This window comes from Haemaphysalis longicornis, unplaced genomic scaffold (assembly GCF_048455015.1).
Source record: "Haemaphysalis longicornis isolate Haplotype H1 unplaced genomic scaffold, Haemaphysalis longicornis Haplotype H1 scaffold_7, whole genome shotgun sequence".
NCBI classification, from domain to species: Eukaryota; Metazoa; Arthropoda; class Arachnida; order Ixodida; family Ixodidae; genus Haemaphysalis; species Haemaphysalis longicornis.
The window spans coordinates 107069919-107097860 of NW_027526422.1; the positions used below are offsets into that span (position 1 = coordinate 107069919).

Below are 27942 nucleotides of genomic sequence, written 5' to 3' on the forward strand. Positions count from 1 at the left end.
TCAGTGGTGCGATGTTTACTGCTGACCACTTCAGAATCGCACCGAAATGCTGACAGGTTTAAGGCGGGCACCAGTTCAAGCTCTGAAAACACAACCGGATTTAGAGATAGCAACCTGCCCATAGCAGCGGCAACAATGGGAGCCTGCGTGCCGAAAAATTGCTGTGTAGGGACGGTGCGCTCCCTCAGCTGGTGCTAAATTTTATCTTCAAAATCGCCAGGTTCGCTTCACTCGTATTGCGATTTGCGGATGCTCTTATAAAATGTAGTGGTCGTACCAATCAATACCGACCTTTCCAGTCAGTTCGTGGGTTACCCGTCAGAACCCAGAACATACGGGCCAGTCTAGACCCGCTTCAGAGCTGCCTGTTCGACTGGCATTATTTATTTTTGATCATTTTACATCATTCAAACCCCGGGAAAATTTGTCGCATTTGCCTTTACCTCGAGATGATTTCTTTTTTCGTTAATCTCATCTATGCACGTGCAAAAGTACCCAAGGAAGGCTTGAATTTGTATAAACAAACCTCCAGCAGTTTCATCTGTGCTTGGGAGCACCGTCATTCTCGAGAAAACATAACGTTTTTCCAGTGAACGGGCACTAATTGGCGGCCACAATTTCAGCCCACGAGGCGTTTTCACCCTAACTGGAGCGCCACGCTTGTACAAGCTCCGTCGGGGAGGCTTACCAGTCCAACAAATGACAAAGTTTGGTATGGCAGCCGTCCACGGTCAATGGCTGCCGTGAGAAGCGCAGATGCTTCGGGATATCGGGATACCGGGTTACCACCACTTAGCCGTAGCGAAGTGGTGGTATCCCCGTGAAAGGAAATTGCCTTTACCGTGCGGCTGTCGGTCTTTCCCAGCTGTACGCAACAAATACCATCGCGTATGATATGTTCACCGAAAGTACGATGCAAAAAAGTTGTACAGGGTCTTTTAACATTTGTTTTCCCAAAAACGTTTCTTTTGGCTAGGTTTGCGATGAGCCTCTGCTGATGTCAAGCATATATAGTCGACATCCGCAAAATCGAGGTTGTAGGCTATACCTAAAGCTGTAGCCTACGACCTCGAAATCAGTCTGACTACAGATACTTTTTCCAGAATCACCATTCATGCCGCTGCGACACAGCGAAATTGAAGTTGAAGCCCAACCAAGACTGCGGGTGCAGTTTCTAATGCACGCTCTTTTTTTTTTTTTTTTTGACACGCGTCGTCAGCCAGTAGGAATTGACCCCGCATTGAGTGTTTCTTACTGTTTTTTTTTTTGCACAGTATGAAACAGTGCGCCCTAACTGCTTTTCGTGTTTACTTTCTATATCCACGCTATGGACAACATGAGCTGAATGTTTCGTTGTGTTTTATTCTTTCTGGCGTACGTGCGCTATGAAATGCGTGGAACGGTGTGGAACGCGTTAGCAAAGGGTTAGCCGATATGGACGCTTTCGGTAGACGCCAGCCGGGTGCGTGCTTTCGGCAACCTAGCGGAGTAACAATTTTGCGTTAAAAAAGGCTATTTGGTCACAAACCGCCGCCTCCACGGAACATGTGCAATTCCCTCCTTTAGGACAAATCGGCAAAGATTGAGCACTACCGACAGAGATAAAGACGAAATAACGTCGACGCAAGGCCGAGCAAACGCGAATACGGCGAAATGAGGATCAATTGCAGAGCTACTCGGTGCAGTGGCACCGAAAAGAAAAAAAATCCAACAAGCAATGGCAAATTGGGCCCGCGGAATCGCCGAACATAGACAGGTCGCTATTTATAAAGCCTCCTCGTGGTTAAAACCATTTCCATGTTAGATTTGTGCACATAGTGCTGCTACTGGCATCGTAAAACTCATGTCTCTCGGGGAGCTCACTCATCGTTGTTCCTTCTCCCCCCTGACCAGGACCCTTTGCTTCCAGCATCAAAAGCGAATAGCCTTCCACTGATTCTTAAAGAAGCTGAGAGGCTAAACAACGTGAGTGCCTTTCTCTAAAACATGTATTTACTACACGGTCTTCCAGTTGGCCGTACTCCGGCTGTGCTTATACTACGGCAAATGTGGATTTTTCCGAATGAACAGGGGTTTTTCGACATTAAAAGAACTGAACATGCGGGCTTAGTTGTATAAATGTGAAAACAAATATAATGTTCACGCCTCTACGAAGTTTACTGGGAGTCACGACGGAACAACGACCTCATAACGAAGACTTCCTTTTACCGAGAAACGAACCACGTATCGTCCTACCGCTTCTCGATGTCTGCCTGTCGTGAGCCATACCTCAGTACTGGACCAAGATTGCCACTAAACTAGGCTGCACTTCTAGCATCCAATAACTGCAACAACAGTTTTCACACCCGCCAATTACAAATGTCATCTTTCTCGACGCAGGATGTTTGATTCAAAAGCGAAATATAAGCCAGCGCAACTGTTTCCGGCTTCATCGCGGTATACGCGCGCAGATAGTCCGCAGCCTTGCACTTTCGCTGCATGCCCCACGCATCTGTGCCGCACGGGACCCGTCCGTATTTGCAGCGTAGCCTTAACCCATAGCTTAGCGCATGCTTTTGCAGCGTTGCACAGCACTGTGTGCTGATGAGTGAGCAACCCGCTCGCCGCGGCGCTTGCGGTGTTTGGCGCGTCGTCGCTACACAGGTGCACTCGCCACTCTGCGCATCGACGTTTGGTAGTCGAGCTGAACGTAAGCCAGGACTTCCAGTGGCTACGTTAATTGAAATCTCTAACCATATTTTTGCTCCTCCACGTAATCCTAATCCCCATAGAATAAAAAAATATGAGTAGGTTATAATACCCTTCCCCTCTCATAATGTAAACTGGCAAAACCAGTTTTTTCTTGCACAGACAAGTGAAACAACAACATTTTGCTGCACGAGTGAATCCTCAGTGGCGCGATCCACCGATAACTTTCTTTTCAGACCGAGGGTGCAACTTTCGTAGATTTTACGAGCCCGGATGCTGCCAAGAGTTGGGAGCAGAGTTGCCGATCCCTTCTGGACACGATCGGCTTCGACGGACTTCTGCTGGTGAGCGAACGCAAGTAACGTTAAACGTGTTCCGAGTCAGCTGGAATCAATGTTAATTTTAAAATCTGTTTTTTTCGGCCCTCTCGCTTTTTGCTGAAATGCCCAGCTAGGCCCGACCAAGGTTTCAGCATTTTAACTTAAAGCGCGGTAGTAGAATTTCCTAGGCGCACGGAACGCATCAGATCGGAACACGCATACGTACAGCTGCATTATAGTCAAGGAGAACAGCGAAAAAAACACAGGAGGGAATGTTTCTTTTTTTTTTTTTTGAGCGGGGGGGGGGGGGGGGGCGTTCTGACCGGGGCCTCAGCATTGTGGTAAAATTTGAGAGGGCGGGGCGGAAGTGCGTACCAGACCACTGGGCCCCTGATGTAACTCTCCAAGGCTGCACACAAGTCGCGCAGACGGTGCCAAAACTGGGTGAACCCGTAAAACGGCAATATTTATGATTACCGCTCGTTGCAAGAATCGTCGATCGTTGAAAAACCCATCTCGCAGCTTTACCTGCAGCTATTGTCTGTACGCGCTGCCTTTGTCAAATTTTCGTCTCAACACTAGAGTATGCATTTGTGTTACCCGCTGCGATTTGCTAAACGGCCCCTTTTAGCAGCTATGAGCGGGGATTCCAAAATACACACACTTATGAGTTAGCGGACCTCACCTCTCGTAAATAGGACATTCTATTTTATAATAATTGATTGGAGACAAAGATACGTTTAGAAAGGTGTTCTAAAATATGTGCCAAAATGTAAGCTAGAAAGCCGGGCCATAGGCGCTTATTGCTTTGTATTTTTAGGCGGAATATAGGCACGCTACTAAGTACGTAAGGATACATTTTATTGGAGCAAAGTATCCAAAGTATTGTTTGGGGCAAACCTGCCGCGAAGGCAGGTGGGTGTTGTCTTCTTTAGCAGCCACATCACCCCGGCTGTTCTTAAGGCCTCTGAACTTGTCTCAAGACGACATGCATGCGTTTTGCTGTCCCATTAGGATCTCAACGAGCCAACCTACCCTCATGAGGAGAACAGAACGAGGACTGGCTGCGCGGGAAACAAATGGAACTGTCCCCCTTACGTCGTCGGTGCGTATACTATTGCGGAACTCGAACAGCGTGTAGGGAAAAGGCATGATGAAAGGTTCACAACAAAATGGTTCTTGCGTTGCTGAAGGACGTCAATGTGAGTAGCTTTCAAACAAAAAGTTCATGGATGGTAGTAGTTTCCAAGCAAGGTTACCAATGGTGATAGGTTTCAAACAAGTTAATCATTGGTAGTAGTTTTCAAACAAAATTATCAATGGTACTAGTTTTCAAGCAAGTTCATCAATGGTAGTAATTTTCAAACAGTGCTATCAATGGCAATTGTTTTTAAATATGCACATCAAATGCCGTGTTTTTGAAATAGGTACATCATTGGGAGTAGATTTCAAACAGTAAAACGTGTACATCAATGAGAGTAGTTTTCAAACGAGTGGTATTGGTGACCGAACAAGCTGTACAGGCTGGACACATTGCAGCGGATGTGTACTGGCCGCTTTGACAGCATCACCATGCCCCAAAGGTATTTTCTTTAAATGGGCAAGACATAGAACAGTAGGAATGGAGAAACAGCGCGCTCTTAACTTAGGGTAAATCCATTCGGATGTCTTCTGATGACGCAGAAGAGCCTTATGCGGGTATGGAAACGCGACACATCTCTAGACTTTAAAACAATTGAAGTTGTAGAGTTTCTAGGAATTACATTAAAATAGCGTCTTGCCAAGAGAGTTTGCCTTGTTCACCCTCAAACATGGTACAGTGGGCAGCATTTTTTGACGTTTTAAAAATGCAATATTTCCCGAAACTGCATGAATTAACTAAAATTAGCCAATTGTAGGGGAAAGGAAGATGGCACTGCGGCAATGCTTATTAGGATGTCGAAGATACTCTGAATAGAAGAAATGTTTTGTTCAGAACAAAACTAATCGCTGCTGTTTCTGTATACGGAGCTTAAAGGAGCAATGAAAAGAAAACACAACTTCGTCTAATTTGGAAGAACTAGGATTCAGTATCTCACTCAGCTCCATTGCAGACACAAAAGATGTTTTCAACGAAAAAAAGCAAGAAGTATTTAAAAATTGCAAATTTTGCGCCACAGTGACCTGTTATGAGCAAGAATGACGTCATACGGGCCAACAATAAAACATAATTTTCAGCGAGCTAACTGCACGTTAGCATTCAAGTGATGCGGTCAAATGGAACTAGAGGCCCCATTACAGACGTCCAGTCATGCGTCATCGCGACAGGTCAGTTAGGCGGCCGCCAATCGCACAAACAAGGTTCCGTGACGTCATAGAAAAGTTACGGGAAATTGACTAGGGGGTTGCAACTGCTTCACACGTTTTCTTTAATATATCCGTTATTTTCTCGAAGATTGCGATGATATCGGTATCGTTGTTATTGGGACTAAGCAGTCTTTCTAATAAACCCAACTTGTATTTTGTCTTCATGGCTCCTTTAAAAGTGAACTGCTATGTGCGTTGTACCCGTCTGTCCGATGTTCGAGTGTGGATAAATCAGCAATTGCACCACGGGATCTAAATGCGTTTTTTTTTATATTGTACTGGGTATTCATTTCTATTTTGAGCAATGCTGTTCTCACCAAGACCCATTAATTACTTCTATCCCCCTCACCCCTTTTCTAATTTATAACGCTCCTCGTTTATATTATCGCTACTACGGCTGTTTTTTTTTTTTTTTCTTGAACAATTACTCACTACCTGGACACGCTATGCTTGTAGTTTACGTCCAACTGAACTTCTTAGGTGTACATTTTGCTTTAACTCTTCAGCAATATAAGACGATACATGAAAGATGACATATTGGCTTGAATAAGAAATAACAGATAATTATGACGGCACATTTTTGTTCTTGCTTCCATCCGGACTGCACCGCCGTGACACGGTCGCCGCGAAGACCGAGGCGGACTCTGAGCAGCCACTATATAAAACTTTATTTCAAAATTATATGTAGGACAATTGGAAACCGCCCATAGTGGGGCTGACAAATGCTTGCCGTGGTCCAACTGGCGACGCCTCTACTCATTCCACCGAACAAGATCAGGAGTAACCACGAGATACTTCTCTCCTCTCACCCGGCGGAACCATCGGTGGGGAAAGGGCAACATACAAGAGAAAAAAAAACAGCAAGGCTGGTTGCATTTCGGGCCAACCTAGAGTGAGGGGGCGAGGGATGAAACGAGAGAGAGAAAAACTTTATTGAAGCAAGTGGCTAGGGAAGCGCAGTGGTCATTGGCCGAAGGCAGATGACGACTACGATGGGTCTTTTGACCAGGGCTTCTTATATATTCCGGTCAGCTACCCAAAGCCTGCCTCCACAGGTCACTGCTGGGGATTAAAGGGAAGGTGTCTTGGAAGCGCGCCAACCGAGCAAGTGTCGTTCGGAGGACGTACATGGACGTAGCCACCTATCAAATTCAAATAAAGCCGGTGTTTTGTCCCAGGCAGGACGCGGCTTTGTGCACACAAGTGCGCGTCTTGCGTCCAGACGACATAATTGTTACCAGCCCCTTAAGCTGATGTCGACGTCTCGGCATATGCGTCGTGGGGGCCGCAAGCAGTACATCGCAAAAATCAAACCAGGTGCCTTTGAGGTCAAACTTTACAATGACGATCGTACTTTGAAAACAATTATTTTTTGAGCAAAATTTCAAAGCGTCTTCTTGCCGGCAAGCCATACCTCTTATCAGCAATTTCAACGTATCCCTACTAGAAACTTTTATCAGCGCTTTCGCATAAACTTCTAAAGTTGGCTCAAACAATCTTAGCATTTAACTGGCTGGTCGTTGTCTCAGTCATTGCACTGTGAAAAGGATTGTCGGAGCTTTGCTTTGAGCGACCGGCATAAGAATGACACATGTCATTGCTTCCGTCTAAAACACCAACAAAAGCATGCCTCTTTATTGGTCGATAAGAAATGAATCTCTTCGAATGAATCTCTTCTCCCCAGCACCACGTAAAACAAATGATTGCGCAGAAAACGAAGCGCTAGGGAGTTCTGAACATCTGATGCGTTGCTTCTAAAACCTTCGTAATGTTCACGGTTTCCAGCCGTCATCGATGCGATAAAAACTGCTGAAAATCAGGTACAGATATAACCATTTTACAATGCTCCCACTCTATTCCAATGCCTTAATTGCTCAGTTTGATACTGCGAAAGCTAGCGTGCACCATTTTTTTTTTACGACAGGAGCGCAATGTGGAAAAGGACGAAGCATGTTCGACGAGAGCGTCTGTGGAGACGCCAAACAGTCCGCCGACATCCACTACAACCTGCACAACCTGTATGGATACCACCACTCCGAGGCGACGTGGAAGTAAGCACTCTTTGCGGGTTATGTACACCCTGTGTCAAATTTTTATAGGCCAATGCTAAGCCTTCTCGACCACGAAGAATAGAAAGAATAAGCTTTACTTCTAAATGTGACCAAATTATTTTATGACAGGAAGAAAAAAACGGTGTTTTCTCTAGCTTTCCGGCAAGAAACATTTCAGGTTTGCTCGGGACGTATGCTTGTACATTGAAATTTTTTCGGCCTGCGCACTTTCGGTTTGGCCTTGAAAATTTTGACAAACACTGCGCATACATCAGGTATGAGTGGGCAATTGATCGATTAACCTCCTGATAAATGGAATGATGCTTTAGTCGCGATTGTTTTCTAAAACTGGTTAAACGGTTGAAGTCATCACAGCAGCATGAAACAAGAGTTTCATGATGAAATTCTCCGGAAGTATGCCGAGGATCATACTCATGATTATACAACAGTCCTTAAGTCACAACAGGAAACAATGCAAGCATGTTCACAGGTGATAGTGATAAAACTGCGAGCAGATAGCCAAGAAAGATAGGAAAATGGCCATATTAATACGAATAGAAGACCATACCGGGTACAAAAAACGGGAAACGGGCACTCACACCGCTTTGGTATACTGGAAAAGTAAACCCCGATTGATCAGCGCCTCCTCCAATTAAGGATAGGACATCGGTGAGTGCCGATGTTCCTGATTTCAGTAATGAATAGAAATGACGAGCGCGGTAATAAGCGTCCCGGCTTCATCAGCGCCATGATGACGATCAGCTTACCTCATCCGGAAGGTCTGTAAACAGGCCTAGAACAATACTGATGCCCGAAAATGTTAACAAACTTCTTTGCCAACGAAGCGGTGCGAACTCGCTATGAATGCCTGGAATTATTTAAGCTTGACCGTGTTGGCCACGTGACAGTGAAATCCCCGCCAAACGTGAAGCATTGCTTTTACTTTTTTCATTAACAACGCACCCGATTAATTGATCAATGAACCAAATAAAGCCTGTCAACTTATCCGGTAACTTTTTTTTTTTACCCACGCGTAGCCCTAAGTCATAAGGCCTTCGTCTTCGCTTGATCAGGAGTTCAAATTTTTTATTTTTTGCTGCAAACAACCCATGGGTTCGCGGCAAATTGCAGCACTAAAGCGGAAAAGCTCAAAATGCCCTACATCAGTCCTCTTGGCGGATCCTAAATTACGTAATTATCCGAAACTGCGCAAATCTTAATGCAAAAATCAGGACAGAACCTCCAATGACGGCACTATATGGAGCTGCGCATGGACGCCACCGCTGTACGCGAAACTTTCACCGTGCTCCAAGCTCCTTGTGAGGTGGAGTATGACTTCGGATAAACGAATTTAAGCATTGACTGTGGAATCCAGCATCATGAAAGGTTGAGTAAAAAAAAAAGAAAGACCTCGCGCCATCACGTCTGAAATGCAGAGAAGAGATAACACCGTAGTGGAAATTTTGGCCATTCCCATACAGAGAGCGAGGATTTCTTTATTCGCTATGCAGATATATTTTTCGTGCTTCGATGTGACTTTGCTCGTGGTCTCTCACGTGGTAGTTTCTTCGTTAAGGCATATTTTGCCAAAAAAGTCATCATGAACAAGGAAGAAAGACGGAATAATGCGAAAAAAAAACGCAATTTAGTGCGTTGACGCTACCTTTACGACGCGCGTAGTAGTGGAGGGCCACCCGGATGGAGTGAACACAACAGCGAACCCTTTATAGTGCACGCCAAAACGTTATCCGCAAGTGCATTTTTTTCGCCTCCGTCGGTAAAGCAGCAGCCCCGGCCGAGAGAGTATCCTAGACAACGCAGCGTCTGGAATGACGCATTTAAATCAACACCATTATACAAAGAAATCTAACGCGGGTCGATGAGAACATATACTGAGCACACTCAGCTAATCATAACGGTTGGAAGCGGCAGCTATTAGTCGAGAAATGAGAACCGCTCAATGTGAGACTTAAATGTGTTGCGTGTGTCATCCTGGTGACTTCCGTCGGTAGTGGCAAGTCAGAAAACCCGATGCAATATAGCAGGGGCGTTTTGCCAAGAAGGAGGGGGGTGGGGTGTTTTGTAGTCAGAACGCCCACCAATATCTTCTGAGTGCTGCATTCTTTCTTACGGCCTTGCTGTAATTTTTTTATATATTTACTCACCGCATCAATAAATTGGAGACTGTTCCTTTAAAGCCGAAACATTACTAGCATATTGTTTCAGCACGGGCTGTCTTTCTACATATTTTTTGCCGGGGGCTTATAACACCCCCCACCCCCCAAGAGAGAAAGAGAGATAGATAGAGAGAGATGATGATGAATGGGCTTTATTTGAGTCGAGATGCTGATGTTAGGGCACCGGCTCGGTGGGGGGGCTTCCTTAGTCCGGGATGCTTTGGACTGTGTGCCATCCGTGCCCTCTCCACCAATCGTCGCTGGTGTGAGAGGTCGGAGCTGGTCAGCAGCTCCACCCACTGCTCATAGGTAGAGTTGGGATTAGGGGTGAGGGTAGGGGATTGCTGGCACTCCCAGACCATGTGGTACAGGGCGACTGGTGGGGGGTAGGATTTGCATGTGGCAGGGTATAGGGTCGGATACATGGCATGTAGAATGGTGTTATGTGGATTATGTTATGTTATGTAGTATGTAGTCGCCGGAAGGTAGTAGCTTCATGACAAGAGAGGTTCGGGTGGGAGAATGGGTATTCGCGACGCTCGTTTTTATAGTGGGCGAGTATTTCGGCTTACGTTTGCAGTGGGATGGGCTTAACGGATGCTTCATATGGGGGTGAGAATAAAAATATTTCTGGCTATGCTACTACAAGGGCATCTGATGATATTGTAACAATTTCTTCCCCCAAGGAACAGCCACCTTCGGACCTAGTCAACCGAACGAGGTGTGGCGTAATAAAAAGTAGCACGGTGGTTGGGTTTCTTTCACTGCAGCAAAATCCTTCCAAAATTCCGGCCTCTTCATTATTTACATTGCTGATAAACGAAGTTGAACTGGTTAGCACTTTCACTAACCTTGCACAGAGTTGGAACGTCTTTGCAGCCTCGTTACTGAAGTCAAGCTCGCAGTCAAGCGCGGCGTTAGCTATTACACATGCTATCGTAACGTTTTTCCGCATCTCGTTCAGAAGGAGTAGCACTGTCTTCTTCTTTCTTCCCGTAATGAATGTCAGCTGATAAAAGTAGCACTAGAATAACACAAGTAATTCTGGCTGGTCTAAACCTTTCAGACAAGGGGTAGCGGGCAATAAAGGGACAACACTGTCAATTTTATTGCTTTTACCTGATATTGGTGAGTCTTCAATAAAATGTTATTTCTAGTAGGAGTCCGCACTGGGACGTGAAAAGAGATAGAAATTTAAGCGTGATATTTGCAACCGAAGAGAGGAGAGTTGTAGGAACAGGGAAGGATTTCGCCTATTTCTCAGGCAAGTTATAAAATGCCGATTTTATCCACTGGGTAAAATGAAGGAGCTTTGAAGAACTTCCTTGTAAAGCGGTGTGGGGTACTGATCGTCCGTCTTTGTCGCAGGGGCCTCATAAACCTGTCTCCCGGAAGGCGGCCGATGATCCTGAGCCGAGCGACGTTCTCCGGCTCGGGTTCCTTCGGAGGCCACTGGTTCGAGGAGCGCCGGTGTAGCTGGGAAAATCTGCGCAAGGCTATCGTGAAGGCCATCGAGTTCTCCATGTTTGGTGTGCCTCTTGTAAGCAGTGCTTCAAGCAGAGTAGTGCCGTTGCTATTGCTGGAAATTTAAAGAAAAATTGCTCATACAACTAGTTCATAATTGTTTGGAAATAATTGTCCCGCATTTTGTAATTTCGTTTGTAGGTTCACGTTAAGCTAACGAACAGCTCATGAGTTGGCTTTCCGGAAGTTTGCTAAAAGAAGAATTATAGCTGCCTCGATAAGAAGTGACTGGTCCCATTAGGTTTCATGAGCATAAACCGGCATGCGGAAGGCTGAGCATGTGGTCAGGTTAGTGCAAAAGCAAAGAAAATTTTACAAATTAATTGGAGGCATCGCATGGTCTCATTTCTTGTGCTTTTTCGGCAACAGAAAGGACAGTAGCAAGAGCATGTGAGCGAAAAAACCAACAAAACTATGTAAAACGGAAAAGACAAGGAGCAACAGTTTTCATCAGCACCCAAAGTGTGTCGATTTGGTGCACAGCTTATAGACACTATTGAGAATTTTTTAGAAATACTTACAATCCAAAAAAAAAACAGGAATTTTACGCTAGCCCAGAAAGTCTATGGGCTGTCTTATTGTATCTATTATAAAGTCTGAAGAATGCAAACAACGTTAGCAGCAATCTCGAGACTTGGGCAAACGAGCGTATGTTCTCCACGTATATGACGACATCAGTCACATGACCCACCCCTACATTCTCTTGTAGGTGGGTGGCTTCTGCGATTGGACCGAAGCACCAGAAGACATTCGTTTAGCGTGGCATCAAGTGTCGGCGCTATTACCTCTCTCCGTTAGCAAGATACCCGCAACGGAAGTCGAGGTAAGTGTTCTAAAACCAAAAGAAAGGAAAGAAATACCAGCTTTTCTTTTGTAACGGCTGAGCATTTGCGTTTACCTGTAGCAGACGGTTATAAGATTTCAGGACAGCCCCTTGACGCAGTTTGGGGACGTAGCTTTCTAAAGTATATGGACTCCATTCAAAGCGCCAAACGGTTTTAATTGTACAGTGGTATAGCGGCCCAATAATACAGCATTTTAGATCATGTAGGTTATTCTAGCTGCGAGTAAAAACATAATCGTTTAGTTTTCCCTAAATGGTTTTAGAGCAACATTCTATGCATAGACCATTTCTTTTGAGGCGGTAGCAGGGCGCCGTACAATTAGGCCAATGTGCCTACTTAATCATTCATACACAAAAATTTATAAACCTGTTCGGTTCCGCTGAGGATAAAGAATTTTCAACATGCACGTTTCACTGCATAAAAACGTTCTGGCGCAAAATATCATCCACTATTGTTTAAAGTCCCCGAATATTTTTACAAAAGAGTACGGCTTGTGAAGATACTAAACTAGCCCAACTATGCCTCGGTGGTGAAGTGAAAATACAGGCTGGACTTAGCCCTAAGAAACAATGAGCTGACGGCATTTGGGGAAAAGGCCGAGAAAAAGTGCTTTTTGTGCCAAGACGTATTTGGCATTGCTACTTTCCAGTCGGTGCTATTGCATCATCATGAGGGGATTCCATCTATCGATTGGTCGTACGGGCTTATTTCGGGGAAACAGATTTGGCTAGTAAAGTTATGAAGGCGTCTTTGACAATTCGTGCCACGTGCCACCACCGTAGGCATACGGATCCTTTGCATTCGGACACTAACATGGGTGAGGCAACTGCGCATCTTGCGATCTCTTATACAATTCCGCTTTCCCGCGCCTGGATGCTCCAAAAGCATTAATATTGCGAACAGTGCACCAACCTGCGTGAAATGCAAGGGTTTTGACGTTTACTGACTTTTAATGGGGGAAAAGATAAAGTTGACAAGATGATTTTCCAGCCAGCCATAGTCGTGTTGCTTTTTGTTTCTGTTTTTCCTTTTTCCTTTTTTGCAGGGAAGGGGTGGTCAAATCTTAGTGTCACTAGGACAGCTGAACCCTCGTCTTCTGCCTTCCGGTCACCTCTCTTATTGCAGCTCACTCGCAAACGCACAAACGACAGAAAAAAGAGAGACTGAAACGCAGCAGACGATAGCTTCTAAAGCGTGATTGGCTCTCCAGCTGCGCTCGTTGAAACGGCCTTCCCAAATGGGTGTCGCTATGGCCATAGAGTTTCATACTACTATATACTAGAGGGAAATCTGGCGCTGCAGTTGCGGTCCATCGTGTGCGCCGCCAATGCAGCTAGCGACGTTCTTTGCCGACTTGGCTTGGTTAGCCACATGGCTTCTTTTTTGTCTGGAACCCAAAATTAACAAAGAGAGGGCAGCTTTTTTTATTTTTAATTTTCTAAGTAATCCCTGAAAATTACATCTTCTCGGATCTTCAACTTTTCAATAACAAACCAAATTTATATAAAAACTCCCACCTCCCCTCGCGGGAACCCCTGTGTAGATGCGACGCATAGGGGGTTCACGTTGCAGCGTTGGACAGCGGAGGAATGGAGCTGAAACGATGGAGCGGAGCGGCGCAGGCACCGCGTTTTATAGCGCGCATAACGGTGAGGGGACGCGCCGGCGCCAGTGCGCCTGCCTCGGCTATGACGCAACACAACCCAACACAATCGACTTTAATCCAATCCAATCCAAGCCAAGCCAAGCCAAGCTAAGCCAATCCAATCGAATCCAATCCAATGCCCCTCGCGAGAGAGTGTTCGCTATCGGAGAGGAGAGGGGGTGAGCGGCGGAGAGCGCAGCTCGCGCGGCGAGGAGAATGGGGGAGGGGCGGACGCCAACGACGACGACGCCGACGCCGGATGCAGGGACAAGGCGGGTGAATGAGATGCCTTCGCATCTAAGACGTCTACAGTAATCTCGTTGCTTTATTGCAGCCAGTGGCAACTTCTAAGCCCGTCCATTAGCCATGCCAAGGACAAGTGAACGTGCCTGCCCGGTACATGACGGCACGCTCGCTGAAGCGCGGCTCCCCTAGACGGTGGCGCCATATTTCCCTCTAGTATAAATTAATAGGAAACTCTATAGCCATGGCAACAAAAAGCATGACCAGTGTGCGAAGCGGCTGCTGCGTACGTAGTTCGAGCGCTCTGCGTTTCGCCGATATTTTTCCTGGTTGAGGTTACGCGGTCAGTTGAATTCCCGTTTCGTCAGTTTATCTGTTGTGGTACCCATTACAGTGCTAAGGGGTCCCATTACAGTGCTAAACTCTGGGACCCCTTTCAGGATAATATTTTTTCACGCATTGTATACTTTGTTACGAATAATAAATTGAAACTGAAACTGAAACTGAAACTGAACAGTGACGCTAACGTGGGGATAATGGTTGAGAACGTGTGCCAGATTACGGGAAGATGAGCAACATTAAAGAAGTCGATAGAAAACTACGTGGAGCCAACGACTTCACCGTGGCTCGTAATTGAGTGTGAAATAGAGTGGCTGCATATGCAATCGGAATTCATGAAGTGGACGATGGCGGTGCCATCTCATGGCGATGTCATAAAACGTTCAGTTATTGCTGTGTTCGACAGAGAGATTGAGATGCTGGGAAATTGAACGATTGGCGCGCCAGAAGTTGCGGCGCGCGCTGCACCACGCGACGTGTTCAGGCATGCACTTCTGATAGCAGGACTGGTTACGCGAGGAGCAATAATTATTGTATACGAAGTAAAATATACTGCCGAAAACGAGGTGGCTAAACTTAGCAATGTTATTCAAATTGCGATCGGGGTGAACGTGCGTCCCTGCGTTTGAAATGTTGCAGCAACCGCTACCTCGCTTTGTGCAACTTTTGCCGTGACATTGGTTCGTACAATGCAGTCAGGGTTTACAAAAATAATTTCGGTATTCAAATGGTAAAAAAAGACCCTTACGATTTCAGCGTTTTGCAATTTGAAATTGTTTACTGCATTTTACAATGTCTTGCATACAGCCTTAATACAATTTAAGAAGTTTGCAAGAAGATAGTGCAATTTCTACCTTGAGATACTTAAAAAAACACTTCTTCTAAACGTTAATTCACTGTTTTCTGTTTCCAAATTGATTAAAAAGGTTACTTCTTCCCCGATGTTGCTATCTTCCCTCAGCTTCCAGCGGTTGTTGGTGCATAGCGCTTAAAAGAAGCGGTCTATTCCAACGTACTCCTGGAATGAGGAGGCCGTGCTCCTTCATAGCAATAAATATTTTTAATCGTTTCCGGCCTCGCGGTCTTGCTGACAACGCAGCTATCCGAGCGTCTTCCTAACCACGTCAAACTTTCGTTTGATTATTCTCCACAGGAGGTTACGAGAGTCCTGCAAGCGTCTTCGACAGCCCACGAAGCCAGGGCACGCCTTTTGCCCTACATGTACACAGTTTTCCACACAGCCCACGAGACTGGTAGTGCAGTGCTGCGGGGCCTTTTTTACGAGTGAGTATGCCAGGCGTTTTTTTTTTTTCTTTATAGTTTGGAACTTAGGAGAGTACAGTGCATCACGGGGCGTAGAGAAGACGCCCTTATGAAATCCGAGGACTCCGTTGCTTTCTGCGACATTCCAAGACGACCCAGCTGAACTAACGGAAATTTTACGTTTAAAAAAACACCTGTGCGAGTAAATCAATTTTCAAACGATTCGAATTTTCAAAATAAATTTTCCAATTTTCAAACGTTATTCACCTCGCTATAACGGACGAACAGAAATATAGTAATAGTACAATTACTTACTCAAACCGACGGTTTCAATTGCCACGTGAATGGAAGTACGCTGACCCAGCCACTTGAAGTGTACTCTTTTTGTGTAATACCCTTGTCATGCCTTTACACTACAATATATGACGTTCTCCTTCATCATATTCGCACAATAATGTATTTCTATTAACTGATGCAACAGTGGTCACAAACAAAACTTGCCGCTTCTTTCATTACAAGTGCCATGAAAACCGATGCTCGAAATCACGCAGAACATCACACTTTCCATTTATTCGACACACGTTGTTGTCTTGCAACAGTGGTCACAAACAAAACTTGCTGCTTCTTTCATTACAAGTGCCATGAAAACCGATGCTCAAAATCACGCAGAAGATCACACTTTCCATTTATTCGGCACACGTTGTTGTCTTGCGTTGTTGTCTTGCATCTTCTTTATTTATTTAGGTTTCCGATGGATGCCAACGCAGTGAATGTCAGCTACCAGTTCATGTGGGGGCCCGCAATACTCGTTTCGCCAAGGGTGGAACAGGTAGGCCTTCCTCACTACAAAAAACGAAGTTAATATGGTCACTACTGAACATTTTGAGGCTAGGACGAAGGTGAAGGGGCCAGATAATGCTCCCGTAAATGGTTCGAAATGCGCCGTAATTCCATAGCTATCTTAGTAGTCCGTCAAATGACTTGAAATTTCAGTCATAATTCAGAAAACCTATCCCTACCACAGAGAGTAGACGATATATTTCGAGCTACTGTTTTAATCTGCTTCGCTCGGCTCACAATTCGAAAAACAATCCTTAATTATTAGTAGTTCCTTGCGCTGTTGCACGCTCACATTGTCTTTTGTTGCGGACCAGACGCTGCCTTTGCATTTGTTTAGCGGTACCACTGACATGTTTCGCAGTCAGTTCGTATGTCACCGGTTGCGTTGTTCCTAAGCCACGGTAGGTGGCACACCACTACGATAATTTGGGGTGCATCCTTCAGTCATGTGTGCAGGTGTAGCCGTAGGGCTAGTTAACATGCATAAGACAGCGACAAGGATTACCTGGTTTACCCGCATCTGTGCGGAGAGAGAATAACCCACCTTTGATGACGCGACAATGTCAGTTGGCATTAAAAGGGCGAGACCAGACTGCCAACTTAATATCACCTGTGAGTTTGCGGACGCCTGAAACGCGTGTTCAGACGTAGAATGTTGTGAAGTAGTCGAGATATGTAGGTATTAAAAACCAAGTAAAAAGATGGAACTCTCTAAGCATAGATGTGTTTTATGTGTATCTGTACTGCGTTGTTTCCCAATCACTGTGCTACTGCTGCTTAAAACATATACAACATTATTGATTCTGCTTACAATGGCATTGGTATTTATTCTTTATGGTGCATAGGTTGAACAACGTTCTATGCCAAAAGACGACTGTACCCACAAAATATTCAATACAAATAGCGGCTTTCTGACACAATAAGCATAACAAATTCCCTTGGCCTGCTTGTGTTTCCCGACGTGTGCGAGTTTCTAAAGACAAAAGACAGCGGAAAACAGTATGTTCCTGACACAAGGTTAATTAGTGAGATTTTATGATATGGCCGCGTAAAAATACCAATCACTTGCCTAATAACTAGGCGTATTACCGGTGGCAAGGTTCCGTAACACCTCGATGACTTTAAAGACCTTGTATTTTTGCAGGACCCTTTAAAAGGCTCCACAATGTGCCTTAATGTCTCCCACCTGTTAATATATTTTAGCACACCATTCTAAAGATTTCGAGCTATATTGTCGAAATAAAACCTTGTCGACTTCATAGCTGTTAAAGAACATCTTTGCGTTTTTACAAGCACTTCTTTTAGATCCATCAGAACTAGGGCGCCTAGACAAACACTAAACTACAGATACGGAAAATTCTGTAGTTGCAAATCAATGCTACGTTTAAGCGCTTGCTTTGTTCTGTTAAGATACCTTTACCATAGGCTTTTAGAACTTTTTAAGAAAAGCAACTAACCGAAACCTATATACTGCGCGAAAGGATGCTTTCTTCAGCTTCTTGCTTCATTCTTGCTGCATTAAAATAGTGCTGGACCTCAAGCACGATGGCACACATGTGCGAATTATTACGTGTGACACAGATGTGAGTGTTCTGGATGTTTTCTGTTCGTCTTTTCGCTTTAGCGATTCTTTTGTATCCCATTATTGAGGTATAAAAGAGACGATCCGTTTCCACTTCTGCAGGTTGAAAATGTCACTGCGTACTTCCCCACCGGCCAGTGGTGCAGTTTTTACACGGTAAGAACTGTGGGGGCCTTCCTGTAAACTTTTTTTCCGTAATTTGGTTATGATGGAGAGTTTCCCACCGACCTCAGCCATGCAATAAACCCATGAAAGCAAAATCCTCGACGCTTGGAAAAAGCTGCTTTATTACGACGATAGTCCCAAAAGAAAAACGTGCGCATGTGCATCTAGCTATTCCAACGAAGAGTTGCGTACAAGGTCTGCAGTATGGCGCTTACGAAAAAATTAACATCTACTTTTACAGGTATACTCAGTGCTGAGAATGATATGTGAAAATTATATTTGACACCCGGAAACCTGTAGTGCCGAAAACTAAAGCGACACGCGTCCTAGTAGTACACGAATAATTTATCGCTCCAAGATGCAACAAATTATTTTCTGCCAAATTTGTATGCGGAATAACAGATTTCTGGGGCATAACAAAGTAACCGTGACTCGCTGCAGCTGTTTCTGTATGTTTCTGTTTCACAGGGTGAAGCAACAAATTTAAAGGAAGGCGGAAACGTCATCCTTAATGGCAGCAACGTTCCCATACACGTCAGGGGTGGCTCCATAATCCCGCTTCGTCATCCTGGTGAAGAGAGAAATTTGTAAGTGCAGTAAGTGCCGACCGAGGCATACACAAAATATATTGTCATTCATTCGTGCTCAGGCATAGTTTATGTTTGTCAGCTTTTCCAGGGTTAGTGTTAACCTGCGTAGGTGCTTTACAGCGCCTACTGCATACACCGCAGTAAAGTTGCTAGCAAAGAAACTGTCCTGAATTCTTTGTTAATAGAGTTGAAGCTAACACTTATTGTGGTATTCCCGCTTAACCAAACATTGCCACCAAAACACTGTCGCTTAAAACTAAACAACTTCATTCGCAGTGCCACTGCTGTGTTGTACTTTGTGGTTCGCTATTAGGAACCACAGGATGATGACAATGAGGACTGGGTTGGGCGTGAAGAAGCAGAGGCAAAATAAGTAAAAAAATGAGGAACCGAACTTGGGAAGCGACAACCTCGCTTAGGCAAGTGCTTGGTTAATTTATTACAGGACGCAGACGTCGCTGGAGTTATTCGTTGCCCCCGACGAACATGGTGAAGCCACGGGCACCCTATTTTGGGACGACGGCATCACCTACTGTACGTACTCTTTCCGAAGATCGTCGACCTTTTCTTGCGAAATGATTTCTTCATTTTGACACTGACTGAACCACTCTTAATAACAAAGATCAGTGAAGTATGAAGCACGCACATAAAATGAACACGCATTTCTTTCTTTAGAACAAGCGATGATACCACACGTTTCTCGAAGCACTGCGTGGATTTTTGGCAAGTAGGGAATGACACCGTCCGCTGAAAAAGGGGAAGCAATATGTCTTAAGGCATACTGCTTCACCAACACGGGAAGCAGAAAGAGTAGTGCGATTTTTATTCTGCTCTGTACAAAAGAATGCTACCGTTTCACGGCTCACATACATTATTGCCGCGTAAATCTGTACAAAACTTATGCAATAGTTAGCCTTGCCCGCTTTTTGGGTCACGAATATTAGGCGTGCCACAGCAGTGCACCCTACATGCTCCTGCAAAAAGGGGTTTTCCAAGACGTCAATATGAGCATGCTCATATTGACGTCTTGGGAAACCCCTTTCTGGAGGTCGCACCTCCCGCCTTCTTTCTTCTTGTTCTTGACCAAGTCGGGAAGTTGCAAAAAATACTGGAGGGCACCGAGGCACCGTTTAAACGTTCTGGAAGGGATCTAGCCAGTGGTACCTCTTTTTAGAAAAGAAAGCCTAGATGATTGCCGGAATTTTCGCATCCCTGCCGTCAAATAGACCACGGGAATCCTTTTATAATGTAGTATACGCTTAGTGCGTGAGCCTCCCCTGAAGGTACACACCTACGGGATGACCATCAACCCCCCTTTGTTGCCTGTCGCTGCCACAAATCTACCTAACCATCTCGGCAATAACCAGGAAACCGGATATGCCACCACAAGGCCTTGAACAGCTCTCTAAGCATTTTTTACATGGAGCCTACAGAGACCGAATTCATGTCTACACTGATGGCTCGGTAATGAGCGCCAGTTCATCGGGAGATGTAATCGTGCCAGCCGCATCTGTGGACATTTATTTCTATCTTTCCAGCTTAACGATGTCTACCCTATTAGAACTCACCATTTCATGGTGTTTTTTCCCTGGTCCCGAAATAAGTGAAGGTATTCGCGAGTCTCGTCAGCACAAATTACCACAATAATGGGCAGTGCTATGCTGCTTTAGGCCATCTCTTCAGTGCCGGCCGTCTGCTCTTCGCCGATGCCTGTACAAAGAGCTTGTGGCCAAGATTCCTCAGGATTATGACCTCCTAATCGGGCATGGGCATATTATTATTTTTCAATGGTTCCCAAGCCACTGAGGCATTTCTGTGAATGAATGTATAGACAACGCGGCTCATTCTGCCCGGGAAAGTGCCCGACTGGACTGTATCCCATTATCGTGTCATGACGCTGCAAGGTCCGTACGCTCCATCGCCCGCAATATAACGCTTGCTGTTTGATATACTCGGGAGTTTTCAAACTCTCGCTTTTACTCACCCGATCGCGACCAGCAGCGCCACTTGCCCATTCACATGCTACGCTCGGATTACACGCTGCTTTTCTGCCTATGGATAGAAGTCGCTTTCACCAACGCTTACTCCTTCACTATCGGTATTACTGACAGCCCTGCTTGTGACGTGTGTGCCACAGATGAAACAATAGAGCACCTCTTTTGTCAGTGTGACCGGTTCGCAACGCAAAGGCAACACCTGTCAACCACACTTAGGAAGCTCGACAACCAGCCATTAACTGCTCAGGCTGTTCTATCCCACAGGCGTTGCCAATTGCAGTACCAAAAGGCAACGAAAGGTCGCAGGCTTCTCTGAACGATAGTAGAGACACTGTGTAACATCGTCTATTCGCCCGTTTGGTCAGTTTACCTTCTCTGTTTTTTCGCTTTATTATCGCACATGGTTTTGCTTTTGTAGTCACCCTTTGGTTGCGGGGATTTATGACATCAATTATATCTCTTCATGCCAAACAACCATTTCAATGCTTATACATGAGAGTGGAACTGGTGTAAATACCATTATTGTAAGCACACTAGACGCGCGATAATTCAAACTGGGATAATTCAAACCTTCATTCAATTGAAACAGATATCAAAACATTGCTTGACCCGCTTTGTTTTTAGTGTAGTTTAAAGCCGCCTAATCCAAACTGCCTTATTACGCGAATTCGGTTAATACGTACTTTTTGCTTGTTGTTGCTGCAAAACATCTGCTGCATTTGCCACTTCTAGCTGCACATTTCCATCCTCATATCACTAACAGTCACAAATAAAGCCGATTACCTGCATACACGCGTCAAAGCGAAACCGCGCGCGCCAACACCTGTATGTGGATTGAAGAAGAAAGAAATAAATTTTTTGCAAACTCTCATGCAAAGATGAAGCAGTCATTCATTATTGACTTTTTTTTTTCAAAGTGTGAATTCGACTTGAGTATTGTGTGTATATGTTGTCTTAATAAATATATGCAAATGTTTATTACCACACGAGTTGGTATGTTACCCCGAGTGATATGAGAACTTCCGAAAATTCAAACGTCACAATTCAACCAAATCCTAGGGTCCCTTCGCGTTTGAATTATCGTGAGTCTACTGTAGTTCTCCCCTTATTTATACTTGCATTCCCAATTTCCACGCACAAAGTCTGCAAATATTTGGGAAAGTCAGGAAATGGAACGGATAACCACCTTTGTAGCCTACGGACGAGCAGAACCCGTGAGATTGTGTCGCGCTGGCCGTAGTCAAAATGCTTGCCTAATGCATAAATTATGCCGAAACCATGCTTTTCAGATGACGACGTCGAAAAGGCGCCGAAGATCCGCTTCAACTTCACATTATCGAAGGTACGATTCATTTTGTGTGTGCCGAAGTGTGTGTATGTGCGTTCGTATGAGTGCATGCGTGCACGTTTCTGTGAATAAGTGTTATGTGAAAACATATTGAAACAAGGATGGCGGAGCTGTATCCTGTCATGTGCGGCAAGCAGGAATGCCGAGTTTGGCAATATGTCCCGCATACTTATATTTATTACGAAAATAATTTCAAGTTGCGATTTAGACTTCTCGGTAATTATTTTCAATTCTTACCTTCGATAGCAAATAGAAGTAACTAAAAAATGCTAAAGTGTACACCTTTGCACTGTTTGCACGCAACTTCATCGCAGAGCGTATGGACGCGAACTATACGTTACGGCATGCACAAAGTAAAGCATAGTAGTCCAGGCAAATGTTTCAATGCAGCCACACTACAAAACACACCGCCAGTAGCAACTTGAGTTGCGGGTCAGGAGTAACAGAAAAATGAAAACCTCATTCAAGCATAGACTAGCAATTCCCGCAGGACTCCACGTCCCTGAAAGGCGGTAATAAAATTAAGCATTAGCACAATATTTTCACAAGTTTCCACTATTACGTGTTCGCCACTTTGCCTGCAGAAAACCACTCCTATCGTATTTTCTCAGGCAGAGTTTACTATCGTGCGAAACGGGGAATGTGCGCGCTGACTACGCAATGAAATCAGAACGTGGACACCCACATCAGAAAAAAGTGTCCACAAATCCACCCTGTGAAGGTGGTTCGAAAGCGAAGCTGTAAACGACACCAACGACGATTACCCATGTGACGTCACTTGAATTCACACGCACAAGGCTCAACAAAGAGTGAAACCATAGACAACTAAAATGCACTTAACCACACCCTTTATTACTTCAAAGAGATATTCTTAGCTAAGGTTAAATCAATGCGTGATCCATGAATGGTGGTTGCTTGAGTTGTATTGGTGAAGCACATAAGTAGAAACTCTTTTTTATAAAATGAAAGTAACCTCAAACCCGATGTCAGACCATCTCACTTCTCCGTCTCTGCCGCCTTTGACAGAGGCGACGAGATAGGCGGCTGAGATGGCGGAAAAGTGAGATTCCATGCGTTGGTGTGAGCTTAATTTTTTTTACTAACTAATCACGCATGCGCAAGGCGCGCACACAGCCGCTACACGTGCCGTGGGCGGAGTGTACATGTGCGCTAAAGGTCGCGTGACACCATCACGTGTCATTCAGCGAGAACCAGGGGTAAACCCGCAGATGTGCTCGGTGAGTGCACCGTCTGTTTCCCCCGCCTCCGCGTGGGCTCGTAGGTCAATCGGCAAGACAATAGGCTCTCGCTCCGTTTCTGTATTCCGTCCAGATTTGACTCCTGGCGGTTCCAAATGCTTCTTTTATTTGTTCGCGGCAGTTTTCTGTTGACACCAACGGTCGTGACAGAACACTTGGGGGGGTAGAGGAACCAGCTTTGCTTTAAAACAGGTCAAGATGTTGCGACTATTCCTAATTTTGCCTCTCTTATCTTTTTGCCAGGGAGTTAGTGTTGTATTCCCGCGCACCCGCCTGCGTGATGTTCAGTTGTCGCCGCTGTGTGGACGCGCGCGCTATCTGATATGGCTGCCCTGCCATGCGCCATCTGTGGATCGCTTGACCGCGCTGTCATGTTGCGCTAACAGGAACGAGGCAGCCATATTAGTTCGACTACCACTGCCCCAGTTATGAAAGTTTATGTCCACTAGAGCACAAATTACATTCCGACAATGAAGAATCGCATTGTCCTTCGTTAAGGTAGGTACCGTAACTCCCCTTGCAGGAAAGCGAAAGTAGCAGCAAGCTCAGCATCACTCCTGTCGAGAGCAGCTACCAAGGACGAGATAAGCCGGTCATAGCCGCCGTGACCATGTGCAATACGGGAGCCGCTCCTTCATCGGTGTCCCTGGACGGCGCGAGGACCGTCAATACGTCCTACGACTTGAACCTAAAGGTAACAATGACATGGTTTTTGAAACAGCTATGATGTATCCATTTAAATATGCAGTCTCGGTGCCCTGCTGGCATTATTCATGCGCGTCATTACAAAAGCTATGCAAGCGCGCTACCATTTGTTTGCCCTGGTCGTAATGAGGAGTTTAGTCTTTTATTGACTCCCCTCACATGACGCTTTCCTATCTCTCCGTGGATTTAAATATTTATAAACTCTTTCCCCGCCTCAATGGTAATGCAATAGGAATCGTCAGAGAATACTCGTCTAGGATGCTGTTTTTTTTTCTTCTTTTGCTCTGTGTACACTTCATTGATCCTCCTCATATTTCCATCACTTACAAACGAGCACCGAGCATGCGTTCGCAAAGTGGCTCCAATTGTGCACCCCAAGCAATTGTTTCAACTCGCTTCACCCAAAGGGTTCGGGAGTGGTTTGTGTGTGGGGGGCTCAAGACAATCGATTATGATGACGATTAGGGTGTCATTCTGTGCTTCTAGACACAAAAGGGCGTTTTGCTCGGTGTCTGAAAGGGGCAATTTTTAAAGACGATAGTCTTTCTTGGGCTACTTGAATGCAAAAATTTTGCTCTGTCTGTATGTCTGTACAGTCGCCAGCAAAAGTTTGCGGGATGTGCGGCGCGCGGCCGAGCGGCGCAAAACTGCATTGCTGCGCCATCTGCAGCCAGCAAGCGCCGGGTCGAGGCTCAAGGAACTGGCGTGTTAGGCGCGCTTTGCGCATGCCTGTCCTTTATTTGTCACCGGGCATCTCTGGTCACTCGCTTGCCCGTGACATGCTTGCGATATTCGCTGCAGCCGCGGTGGCGCCGCGTGACCATCGTCGTCGGTCTGCTATCACTGGTGCTACGAAATACGCAGCCCGCGGCCGCCGTTTCCGCGGCGCGCAGCATTCCATAAATCTTATCTTCGAACTGATGGAATGGTCCACGACTAAATGTATTTTACAGGAGCTAATAAAGGCTGCCTGTTTGAAACTGCGTACCTCGATCTGGTGCTTAGAAAAACGTCGCGCGCCAAATCCAATCATGCGGCAAAGCAAACTTTCTTGGGAAAGCTCTCAGTGTAATGTAGGTCTCACGTAAACGTCACACTGGAATTGGCCGCGAGGACGCGTCCGTTAGCATTACGCCGAATCACATTCACTTGCCATAATTAGTTTTTAGAGAAGCCGTAAACGATACGGCACTCAATACATGACAGACTAAGGAGGAGGTACAGTTACAGAAAACGGCTGTACCTTTTGTTTTGTTGGAACTACACCAAAGGAAATTTTGTGATAATTAGCCCCTGAGACGACTACAACCGCAATTGTGGGTCAGTTGGAAATTTATCGGTGCCTAGGTTAAAAATAAAATAAAAGTATTTCCTATTCAACCAGCAGTGCCTCTTGAAAGATAAGGCCGGGTTCAGACTTTCCGCAACTGTCGTAACTAACTTCAAAGAATGACGTCATTTCACGTCTCAATCTACCGAACAGCCTGACACGCCGTCTTTTTACGTCCATGGATCACGATATGGCTTTTGCATCGATAGTCTGAACCGTGGTCTGAACATAGCCTAAGATTTATTCAACGTCGCGCGCCGCGCAGACGGCGGCCGCGGGCTGCGTATTTCGTAGCACCAGTGATAGCAGACCGACGGCGATGGTCACACGGCGCCACCGCTGCTGCCGCGAATATCGAAAGCATGTCACGGGCAAGCGAGTGATCAGAGATGCCCGGTGACAAATAAAGGACAGGCATGCGCAAAGCGCGCCTAACACGCCAGTTCCTTGAGCCTCGACCCGGCGCTTGCTGGCTGCAGATGGCGCAGCAATGCAGTTTTGAGCCGCTCCGCCACGCGCTGCACATCCCGCAAACTTTTGCTGGCGACTGTACGTCTGTCTGTCAGTCTGTCAGTCAGTCACTCGATTCAGCCACCCGGCCAAAGTAAAACAATCTGCACAATAGGTTTCTATACCCACCGCCCAACCTAAACATCTACGTCCGGTAGCAATGTTCATGCTTGTCAACATTGTTTAACAAGAACAATACATTATAAATACATAAGTGTTATTTGCAGTGTTCCTTTATTAAAATATTCATTGATGCTTGACTTTTGCGATAGCAAATGCAATACTACATCCACTGCACAAAAAAATCACTCCTTCGCCTACAGTCGCCCACGCCACTAAAGGCCCTGGTGGAATATTAAGAAATCAAACGGCAACAGTAACGAAAGGTTCCACTATATAGGTTCCCCGTTGCGCTTCGCGCGCACGGGAGCAGGCCCACACGGTTCTATAAACGTTGAAGTAGGGCGCCTCAATTCACGCGCGTCTCTGCCGTGCGCAGCGCTGGCATCAAGGCACCCGGCCTGGAGCAGTGGAACGCGGTAATTTTAAATTGACTTGAGCAAAGCTCTAGCGTGTTCACCTTGGGAGGAGCGCGACGGGAGAGGAACAGCATGAGAGGGGAATGGGAAAGCGAAGGGGGGCATTCACTTGACAAATGTCGACCTTTCGTCGCAATTTGCAAAAAAAGCAGCAGATAAGCAACCAAATTCTATGCCTGCATGGCGCACAAAGAAAACAATGTACATTGAGTGATTCATTTCGCCTAGCTCGCTGTTCAATAATAAGAAACTGTAGCTTTGGGCACACTATAGTTCTATAAATTGCAGCTCTGCGCCTAAAAACTGGAACTGCTTGTACCCAATTTTAGCTCGGGGGGTTTAGGCTATTTGATTCTTCTTTCCTTCTGCTTTGCAGGTCCTCAAGCTACACACACTCTTCCTGGAGGTCGGACCACATGTGATTTCCATAGAACATTCAATGTCATGAACTGAACCTGGGAAGTGAACGAAACACAGAAGCAATACCATGGATGAAACGAGAATCCACCGTGATTTTCGACAGCAAACAACTCAGGTTTTGTGTGTTAACAACGTAGGGATGAATAACTTATGCATTAACATCAACCTCGCGTGAAAAGCAGCTAACTTAGGCTTCCGCCTCTTTCTGAATTTCGAAACTGTAATAACTGAACAACTCTATCGCATGGAGGAATGATAAGTTAGAAAGTATTTCTAGGCGTTCCCGTGCATTGGAACGAATCTGGTGCAATTCAAGTCGTGTTTGAAGGCGGCCGGAAGGCCATTTAAACAACATCCTAGTAAGCGCACCCAACACCCCGTCACCACTGCGCGGCCCTGGCGATAACCAATTGCTGATAGATGTAGATGGTGGTCGGGGTGAATAAAGCTGGAGGAGGTGTCTAGGTTCAGCCAAATAGAGGTAGGAAAACGGGCTCGCAAAATGTCCAGCTTCGCAAAACTTGACGACATGCACACTGAAACCCTTTATCCCCTCCGTACTTCCTGGAGTTCTTTACATTGAATAAATTTTTAATTTCATTACACATGCAGCCGCTGCGCAGGAGGACTCCTTACCGCAGAAAACACCTGAAAAAATATAATTAGACCAATTTAACAAAATCAGGCGCCAGTAGTGCGCATTCCTACATCTTTGGTGCAACCGCAATGTTCGTATAAGCTAGAAACTTCTGTTACAGAAGGGATTCTCCACATCAGTGGCGCTAAAAATTTAGAATTTATTGAGCTTACACAAAGGGTGCACGTGACAAATTTAAGAAACTATTCAAGCTGATGTACATTCATGCCGCCATTTCTTTGCATCCATACCCGCGAGTTGTATTATGTGGAAATAAAGGCCTTTTTGCTAAGCACTGATAGCAGATGCTGAACAAACGCCAGTATCTTCATTTTCTTACATGCTCGGTTCACATGCATACCCTACCACATCATAACACCACAGTAGTGGGTGGATAGTGTAGCTAATTGAAGACGGTACCACCACATTGGGTTCATAATTCCTAAACAAACTTGCCGTAACCAAATTTTATGGGTGCATGCATTGGAGATAATGTGTGAGGTTTTGTTTTATTATCCCGACGGTCACGCAGAGTACATATGCTTTGGCCTTTGGGTGATTGGGAAGGTTCAATTGCTA

At 45.5% G+C, this 27942-nt stretch overlaps 1 protein-coding gene across 4 annotated transcripts in view; it reads left to right on the top strand.

Moving 5' to 3' along the window:
- The window catches only part of LOC144146786 (lysosomal alpha-glucosidase-like), a 152593-nt gene extending 125078 nt beyond the window's left edge, over window positions 1-27515 (top strand). For all 4 annotated transcript variants that reach the window (XM_077678719.1, XM_077678718.1, XM_077678721.1 and 1 more), the window contains 14 exons: window positions 1894-1965; window positions 2925-3032; window positions 4023-4113; window positions 7279-7405; window positions 10951-11122; window positions 11816-11929; window positions 15332-15462; window positions 16186-16270; window positions 17966-18019; window positions 18497-18615; window positions 19064-19152; window positions 21905-21957; window positions 23746-23916; window positions 26683-27515. In XM_077678719.1, the coding sequence (XP_077534845.1) occupies window positions 1894-1965; window positions 2925-3032; window positions 4023-4113; window positions 7279-7405; window positions 10951-11122; window positions 11816-11929; window positions 15332-15462; window positions 16186-16270; window positions 17966-18019; window positions 18497-18615; window positions 19064-19152; window positions 21905-21957; window positions 23746-23916; window positions 26683-26754 (1458 nt within the window). In that variant the 3' untranslated portion in view covers window positions 26755-27515. The remainder of the gene's footprint in view (window positions 1-1893; window positions 1966-2924; window positions 3033-4022; window positions 4114-7278; window positions 7406-10950; window positions 11123-11815; window positions 11930-15331; window positions 15463-16185; window positions 16271-17965; window positions 18020-18496; window positions 18616-19063; window positions 19153-21904; window positions 21958-23745; window positions 23917-26682) is intronic.
- Window positions 27516-27942: the final 427 nt, after the last annotated feature.